At 49.5% G+C, this 8,966-nt stretch overlaps 1 protein-coding gene across 1 annotated transcript in view; it reads right to left on the bottom strand.

Moving 5' to 3' along the window:
* Window positions 1-8,966, bottom strand: part of LOC111980068 (AF4/FMR2 family member 1) — a 67,350-nt gene that overhangs the window by 7,306 nt on the left and 51,078 nt on the right. Inside the window, exons 10-15 of the mRNA XM_070449777.1 lie at window positions 8,328-8,615; window positions 8,070-8,161; window positions 7,899-7,962; window positions 7,645-7,781; window positions 7,323-7,394; window positions 7,039-7,132 (exon numbers count right to left, since the gene is read on the bottom strand). Of these exons, the coding sequence (XP_070305878.1) occupies window positions 7,039-7,132; window positions 7,323-7,394; window positions 7,645-7,781; window positions 7,899-7,962; window positions 8,070-8,161; window positions 8,328-8,615 (747 nt within the window). The remainder of the gene's footprint in view (window positions 1-7,038; window positions 7,133-7,322; window positions 7,395-7,644; window positions 7,782-7,898; window positions 7,963-8,069; window positions 8,162-8,327; window positions 8,616-8,966) is intronic.

Here is an 8,966-nt window from a genome sequence, read left to right as displayed (position 1 = left end):
TCAGAATCCCCCTGGTCGCTTCCTCACCCTGGTCGCTTTCTCACCCTGGTCGCTTCCTCACCCTGGTCGCTCTCCTCTCACCCTGGTCGCTTCCTCACCCTGGTCGATTCCTCACCCTGGTCGATTCCTCACCCTGGTCGATTCTCACCCTGGTCGATTCCTCAGAACTCCCCTGGTCGAATCCTCAGATCCCCTGGTCGAATCCTCAGACTCCCCTGGTCGAATCCTCAGAACTCCCTGGTCGAATCCTCAGAACTCCCCTGGTCGAATCCTAGAACTCCCCTGGTCGTATCCTCAGAACTCCCTGGTCGAATCCTCAGAACTCCCTGGTCGAATCCTCAGAACTCCCTGGTCGATTCCTCAGAACTCCCTGGTCGAATCCTCAGAACTCCCCTGGTCGAATCCTCAGAACTCCCTGGTCGATTCCTCAAGAACTCCCTGGTCGATCCTCAGAACTCCCTGGTCGATTCCTCAGAACTCCTGGTGATTCCTCAGAACTCCGGTGATTCCAGAAACATCCCTGGTTGATTCCTCAGAACATGTGTGTAGACTAAGAAACAAAACGACAAACACGTAATCCTAGAAGCCTACCTTGAAATGATCTGTGAGGGTCCTTGAATACTTAAGTGCTGCTTCTCGTTTGTAGCGAAAACATGGCCATCTGTAGAAGGGACAGGCCCCTCATACTGCCAACAGAAAATACAAAGGTTACATTCTCATAATCCTTTCCAAGGAACATTTCAGTTAAATGACTTCTGAGGTAAAAAATGGATCCAATGTGCCACTACTTTACATTTTGGTTACATTTAACAGAAATATGGTAAACTGTGGTGTTGCAGGTAGACATTAAATATAGTTGTGGTTATTATTTACCATAAAACTGTAAAGTCCTTGTCTGTAGCAGGGGCCGAGGGTCACATGAGCCCTTAGTTTTCAGTATGAACCTGTGAAGACCGGCAGACGTGGTATATTAAAACAACAACACAACAGCCAAAGCACAGCAAACACAGTAAAGCAAAGGAGTTTCACACTGTCCCAGATACACATCCAAATTGTGTTACGTCAGCAGTCAGAAGGGACTTTGATCATCATTTCATTCCATTTTTCTGTTTCTATGTCTCAGTGATAAGACTATCCCTACAGCTAAGAAGCCCTATCTAGAACACATTTGTTTTCGGGTTGCTCACCTGATCAGATCCAAGGTTTCGGCGAACATCGTATATGCCGACTTGGGGTCTGGGGATCGGTTCCATAGCGATGCCGCTCTCCACGAAGGACATGCAGCATCTAGGTAGTTGAAAAGCTTTGCCCACCTATCCGGCTGGATTAAAACAACAGACCTTGATTTAAATTGGGACACGCGAATCCACTGGCTCGTCTCTTTATGAGAAGGTGAAAGAAGATATGGAGAATTGAGAGAGAAAGAGGGGACAGTTACGTGGCATCTGCCTTGTGCTTGAGTGTTTGGCTTCCTTCATATGATACTCCACTGGCTGCTGCCTGTGGGCGCAGGAACAGAGTTCCTGATCAGACAACAAAAACCCCTAGAACGATGGAGAAATGGCCACTCAAACAACAATGACAAACAGGGGGAACATTTACCTGTCTTCAAACTGGAGCAGGGGTCTGGAGGACAGGGCAGCCCCGGTGGCTGGGAAGGCACGGAGAAGGCAACGCTGCTCTTGGGGGCTTTCTGCCAGAAACAGACGAGACAGTATTAGAACAGCCTTCATATCAACATCTGATTCTCATTTGCTTCATACAACCAATTAATGCAACATAAATTACTGAGCTTCTTTCCTTTGTATAACATTAAAACATCTGACACACATGCGTTAATGTATACAATAAAAATGGACTGATATACTACCTTGCATGCTCTGTGCGTGTGTTTTCCAGCGCTCTTCTTGTGCTTGACAGGTGTGGAGGCCTCCCTGTCCCTGCGGTGGGTTGCAGATGCTGTGCTAGGCTCTGGGGCATCCACCGCGTCCGTTTGTGGCCCCCTGCCCTTTCCCAGGGTCCTGAGTGGTGGTGGTCTGCAGCAGAGGGACAGGAGCCCTTAGACCGCTTCCTCTCAGTCCTGTGAGAAAGCGGGCCAGACAGCATGTTACAGAGGGGAGAGTAGAATGAGGGAATAGGAATGTTGTTGATCTCTATGGGGGGGGACTTTTCCAAGTCTGACACCCAGACCAGTCTCTAGGGTGGGATATGGCCAAATGAGAGGTAATTAAAGTGCTTGGAAATCACCAAGCCTTTTTCTTTGATGCTCTCCAATATTTTGTAATGTTAAAAGGTAAAACAAGAAGAATGATATACCAGAAGTAGTTTGGGGCAGAGAAGCTATGGAGTGGATGGATCCGCTGCATAGATATGAAGACACTAACTAGAGGGAGAGAGAGACAGAGCAGTTGTAGCGTTACTCTAACTAGCTAGGAGGAGGAGAGAGCGAGCAGGCGTAGCGTTACTCCTAGCTGGGAGGAGAGAGAGAGAGCAGTTTGTAGCGTTACTCACTAGCTAGGAGGAGGAGAGGACGAGCAGGTGTAGCGTTAGCTCACTAGCCTGAGGAGGAGGAGGAGAGAAGCAGGCTGTTAGGCGTTACTCATAGCTAGGAGGAGGAGGAGAGAGGAGCAGGTGTAGTCGTTTTACTCACTAGCTAGGATGGAGGAGAGAGAGAGAGCAGGTGTAGTGTTACTCACTAGCTAGGAGGAGGAGGAGAGAGAGCAGGTGTAGTGTTATCACTAGCTAGGAGGAGAGAGAGAGGAAAGCAGGTGTATGTACTCACTAGCTAGGAGGAGGAGGAGCAGAGCAGGTGTAGCGTTACTCACTAGCTAGGAGGAGTGAAGAGCGCGAGCGAGCAGGTGTACGTATACTCACTAGCTAGAGAGGAGGAGGAGCGAGAGCAGGTGTAACGTAGCGTTACTCACTAGCTAGTGAGGAGGAGGATGAGAGCAGGCTGTAGTGTTACTCACTAGCTAGGAGAGAGGTAGGACGAGTCAGGTGTAAGCGTTAACTCCACTAGCTATGGAGGAGGAGGAAGCGAGGCGAGCAGTGTAATAGTGTACTCAACTAGTAGGAAGGAGAGGAGAGAGAGAAGCAGGATAGGTGTATGCGTCTACTAGACTAGGAGGGGAGGAGAGAGAGCAGGTGTTTAACGTAGCGTTACTACTACTAGGGCGAGGCAGGAAGAGAGCAGTGTAGTGTTATCACTGTAGGAGGAGGAGGAGAGGCAGGTGTAGCGTTACTCACTAGCTAGGAGGAGGAGAGAAGAGAGAGCAGTTGTCAGCGTTACTCACTAGCTAGGAGGAGGAGAGAGAGAAGCAGGTGTAGGGTTACTCACTAGCTAGGAGGAGGAAGGAGACTAGAGCAGGTGTAGCGTTACTTCACTAGCTAGGAGGAGGAGGAGATAGAGCAGGTGGTAGCGTTACTCACCTAGCTAGGAGGAGAGAGAGAAAGCTGTAGGACTCCAGGTAGGGCGGTGTAGGTTTACTCACTAGCTAGGAGGAGGAGAGAGAGAGCAGGTGTAGCGTTACTCACTAGCTAGGAGGAGGAGAGAGAGAGCGATTGGCGTATTAGTGAGGAGGAAGAGACGTAGTTACTCACTAGCTTAGGAGGAGGAGGAGAAAGAAGCGAGCACGGTTAGTGTTACTCACTAGGCTAGGAGGAGGAGGAGAGAGCAGGGTGTAGTGTAGCGTTACTCACTAGCTAGGAGGAGGAGGGAGAGAGAGCAGGTGTAGGCGGTAGTGTACTCATAGCTAGGCGGAGAGGAGAGCCGAAGCAGGTGTAGCGTAGTGTTAGCTCAACTAGCTATGACGGGAAGAGCAGGGTGTTTCCTAGTAGGGGAGGAGAGAAGCAGGTGTAGTGTTACTCACTAGCTAGGAGAGAGAGAGGCAGGTGTAGCTGTTACTCACTAGCTAGAGGAGAGAGAGAGCAGGGTAGCTTGTACTCACTACTAGGAGGAGAGAGAGCAGGTTGTAAGTGTTTACTCGACTAGCTAGGAGGAGAGAGACAGGTGGGTCTACAGAGGAAGAGCTGTTAGTGTATATCATAGCTAGGAGGAGAAGAGCAGGTGTAGTGTTTACTCCTAAGCTAGGAGGAGAGAGAGCAGGTGTAGTGTTACTCACTAGCTAGGAAGGAAGAAGAGAGCAGGTGGAGTTTACTCACTGCTAGGAGGAAGAGAGAGAGCAGTGTGTAGTGTACTGCAACTAGCTAGGAGGAGAAGGAGAGGCAGGATGTAGTGTTACTCACTAGCGTAGAGGAGATGGGAAGAGAGAGAGAGCAGTGTGTAGTGTTACCTCACTAGCTAGGAGGAGGAGGAGACGAGAGAGCAGGTTGAGTGTTACTCAACTAGCGTAGGAGGAGAGAGAGAGAGGCGTATGCGTTACTCACTAGCTAGGAGGAGGAGAGAGAGAGCAGGTGTAGTGTTACTTCACTAGCTAGGAGGAGGAGAGAGAGAGCAGGTGTAGTGTAGCGTAGCAATTACTCACTAGCTAGGAGGAGGAGAGAGAGAGAGCAGGTGTAGTGTTACACTAGCAGGAGGAGAGAGGCAGGTGTAGTGTTACTCACTAGCTAGGAGGAGAGCAAGCGAGCGAGCACAGGTGTTAGCGTTACTCACTAGCTAGGAGGAGGGAGAGAGAGAGGAGAAGCAGGTGTAGTGTACCTCACTAGCTAGAGAGAGGAGAGAGAGCAGGTGTAGCGTAGTTCTATCACTAGCTAGGAGGAGGGAGGAGAGAGAGCAAGGTGTAGTGATTTTACTCACTAGCTAGGAGGAGGAAGGAGAGAGAGCAGGTGTAGTGTTACTCAACTACTAGGAGGAGGAGAGAGAGCAGTGTGTAGCAGTCGTGTTACTCACTACGCTAGGAGGAGGAGAGAGAGCAGGTTAGTGTTACTCACTAAGCTAGGAGGAGGAGGAGCAGCAGGCGTTTAGTGTTACTCACTAGCTAGGAGGAGGAGAGAGAGCAGGTGTAGCGTAGTTTCACTCACTAAGCTAGAGGAGGAAGAGAGCAGGTTGTACGTTACTGCACTAGCTAGTGAGGAGAGAGAGAGCAGTTGTAGCGTTACTCACTAGCTAGGAGATGGAGGAGGAGAGAAGCAGGTGTAGCGTTATCACTTAGCTAGGAGGAGGAGGAGAGAGCAGGTTAGCGTTAACTCACTAGCTAGGAGGAGGAGAGAGAGAGAGAAGCAGGTGTAGCGTTTACTACTAGCTAGGAGGAGGAGAGACGAGAGAGAGCAGCGTTGTAGCGTTACTCACTAGCTAGAGGAGGAGGAGATAGGCGTGTAGCGTTACTCACTAGCTAGGAGGAGGAGGAGATAGAGCAGGTGTAGCGTTACCATAGCTAGGAGAGGAGGAAGATAAGCGCAGGTGTAGCGTTACTCACTAGCTAGTGAGGAGGAGGAGATAGAGCAGGTGTAGCGTTACTCACTAGCTAGGAGGAGGGAGAGCAGGTGTAGTTTTACTCACTAGCTAGGAGGAGGAGGAGAAGAACAGTGTAGCGTTACTCACTAGCTATGCGAGGAGGCAGAAGAGAGAGCAGGCTGTAGTGTTACTCCTAGCTATGGAGGAGGAGAGAGCGAGCGAGCAGGTTTAGTGTTACTCACTGCTAGGAGGAGGAGGAGAGCGCAGCGAGCAGTTAGGTGCTTACTCACTAGCTAGCGAGGAGGAGAGAGAGAGCGAGGTGTAGCGTTTACGTCACTTAGCTAGAGGAGAGAGAGAAGCAGAGTGTAGCGTTACTCACTAGCTAGGAGAGAGAAGAGGCAGGTGTAGCGTTACTCACTAGCTAGGAGGAGAGAGAGAGAGCAGGTGTAGCGTTACTGCACTAGCTGAGAGAGAGAGAGAGCAGGTGTAGTGTTACTCACTAGCCTAGGAGGAGGAGAGAGAGAGAGAGAGAGCAGGATGTAACGCATTACTCACTAGCTAGGAAGGAGGAGAGAGCAGGTGTAGTGTTTCCATCCTAGCTAGGAGGAGGAGGAAGAGAGAGTTTAGCGTTACTCACTAGCTAGGAGCGAGGAGAGAGAGAGAGCAGGTGTAGCTGTTAGCTCATAGTGATGAAGAGGAGAGGAGAGGAGAGGCAAGGCGTTATCACTAGCTAGGAGGAGAGAGAGAGCAGGTGTAGCATTACTGCAGCTAGCTAGCGAGGAGAGAGAGAGAGCAGGTGTAGCATTACTCACCTACTAGGAGGAGGAGAGAGAGAGAGCAGGCGTTACTCACTAGCTAGAGGAGAGGAGAGAGAGCAGGTGTAGCGTTACTCACTAGCTAGGAGGAGGATGAGAAGCAGGTGTAGTGTTAGCTCACTAGATAGAGGAGGAGAGAGAGCAGGTGTTAGGCGTTAACTCACAGCTAGAGGAGGAGAGAGACAGGTGGTAGCGTTTACTCACTTAGCAGGAGGAGAAGAAGGCAGGTGTAGTGTTACTCACTAGCTAGGAGGAGAGAGAGAGCAGGTTAGTGTTACTCACTAGCTAGTGAGGAGGAGAGAGAGAGAGCAGGTGTAGTTTATACTAGCTAGGAGGAGAGAGCGGTGTAGTGTTACTCACTAGCTAGGAGGAGGAGAGAGAGCAGGATGTAAGTGTTACTCACTAGCTAGGAGGAGGAGGAGAGCAGGTGTACGTGTACTCACTAGCTAGGAGAGAAGAGAGAGCGAGAGCAGGTGTAGTGTTACTCACTAGTAGGAGGAGAGAGAGAGAGAGAGCAGGTGTAGCGTTACTCACTAGCTTAGGAGGAGAGGAAGAGAGAGCAGTTTGTAGTGTTACTCACTAGCTAGGAGGAGAGAGAGAGGAGAGCAGGTGTAGCATTACTCACTCAGACTTGCGGGAACCAGGACCCTTGAAGAGGGTTTTCAGATCTTCTGCAGCTTTGGCTTCTTTCCTTGGCCACGGTTTTCACATCCCTTCTCAGCGCTGAAACAAAACGTTTTCCTCAGAACTCCCCTGGTCGATTCCTCAGAACTCCCCTGGTCGATTCCTCAGAACATCCCTGGTTGATTCCTCAGAACATGTGTGTAGACTAAGAAACAAAACGACAAACACGTAATCCTAGAAGCCTACCTTGAAATGATCTGTGAGGGTCCTTGAATACTTAAGTGCTGCTTCTCGTTTGTAGCGAAACATGGCCATCTGTAGAAGGGACAGGCCCCTCATACTGCCAGACAGAAAATAACAAGGTTACATTCTCATAATCCTTTCCAAGGAACATTTCATTTAAATGACTTCTGAGGTAAAAAATGGATCCAATGTGCCACTACTTTACATTTTGGTTACATTTAACAGAAATATGGTAAACTGTGGTGTTGCAGGGTAGACATTAAATATAGTTGTGGTTATCTATTTACCATAAAACTGTAAAGTCCTTGTCTGTAGCAGGGGCCGAGGGGTTCACAGAGCCCTTTAGTTTCAGTATGAACCTGTGAAGACCGGCAGACGTGGTATATAAAAAACAACAACACAACTAGCCAAAGCACAGCAAACACAGTAAAGCAAAGGAGTTTCACATCCTGTCCCAGATCACACATCCAAATTGTGTTACGTCAGCAGTCAGAAGGGGACTTTGATCATMATTTCATTCCATTTTTCTGTTTCTATGTCTCAGTGCATAGACTACTCCCTACAGCTAAGAAGCCCTATCTAGAACACATTTGTTTTCGGGTTGCTCACCTGATCAGATCCAAGGTTTCGGCGAACATCGTATATGCCGACTTCGGGGTCTGGGGATCGGTTTCCATAGCGATGCCGCTCTCCACGAAGGACATGGCAGCATCTAGGTAGTTGAAAGCTTTGCCCACCTTATCCGGCTGGATTAAAACACACAGACCTTGATTTAAATTGGGACACCGAATCCACTGAGCTCGTCTCTTTATGAGAAGGTGAAAGAGATATGGAGAATTGAGAGAGAAAGAGGGGACAGTTACCGTGGCATCTGCCTTGTGCTTGAGTGTTTTGGCTTCCTTCATATGATACTCCACTGGCTGCTGCCTGTGGGCGGCAGGAACAGAGTTACTGATCAGACAACAACAACACCCCTTAGAACGATGGAGAAATGGCCACTCAAACAACAATGACAAACAGGGAGGAACATTTACCTGTCTTCAAACTGGAGCAGGGGTCTGGAGGACAGGGCAGCCCCGGTGGGCTGGGAAGGCACGGAGAAGGCAACGCTGCTCTTGGGGGCTTTCTGCCAGAACCACAGACGAGACAGTATTAGAACAGCCTGATTCTCATTTGCTTCATACAACCAATTAATGCAACATAAATACTGAGCTTCTTTCCTTTGTATAACATTAAAACATCTGACACACATGCGTTAATGTATACAATAAAAATGGACTGAAATATACTACCTTGGCATGCTCTGTGCGTTGTTTTCCAGCGCTCTTCTTGTGCTTGACAGGTGTGGAGGCCTCCCTGTCCCTGCGGTGGGTTGCAGATGCTGTGCTAGGCTCTGGGGCATCCACCGCGTGCCGTTTGTGGCCCCCCTGCCCTTTCCCAGGGTCCTGAGTGGTGGTGGTCTGCAGCAGAGGGACAGGAGGCCCCTTAGACCGCTTCCTCTCAGTCCTGTGAGAAAGCGGGCCAGACAGCATGTTACAGAGGGGAGAGTAGAATGAGGGGAATAGGAATGTTGTTGATCTCTATTGGGGGGGGGGACTTTCCAAGTCTGACACCCAGACCAGTCTCTAGGGTGGGATATGGCCAAATGAGAGGTAATTAAGGTGCTTGGAAATCACCAAACCTTTTCTTTGATGCATCTCCAATATCTTTGTAATGTTAAAAGGTAAACAAGAAGAATGATATACCAGAAGTAGTTTGGGGCAGAGAAGCTATGGGTGGATGGATCCGCTGCATAGATATGAAGACACTAACTAGGAGGGGAGAGAGAGACAGAGCAGGTGTAGCGTTACTCACTAGCTAGGAGGAGGAGAGAGCGAGCAGGTGTAGCGTTACTCACTAGCTAGGAGGAGGAGGAGAGAGAGCAGGTGTAG

This window comes from Salvelinus sp. IW2-2015, linkage group LG20 (genome assembly GCF_002910315.2).
Source record: "Salvelinus sp. IW2-2015 linkage group LG20, ASM291031v2, whole genome shotgun sequence".
NCBI lineage: Eukaryota > Metazoa > Chordata > Actinopteri > Salmoniformes > Salmonidae > Salvelinus > Salvelinus sp. IW2-2015.
The sequence above is the reverse complement of the archived record's forward strand: the minus strand, read 5'-3'. Positions and strand labels throughout refer to the sequence as shown.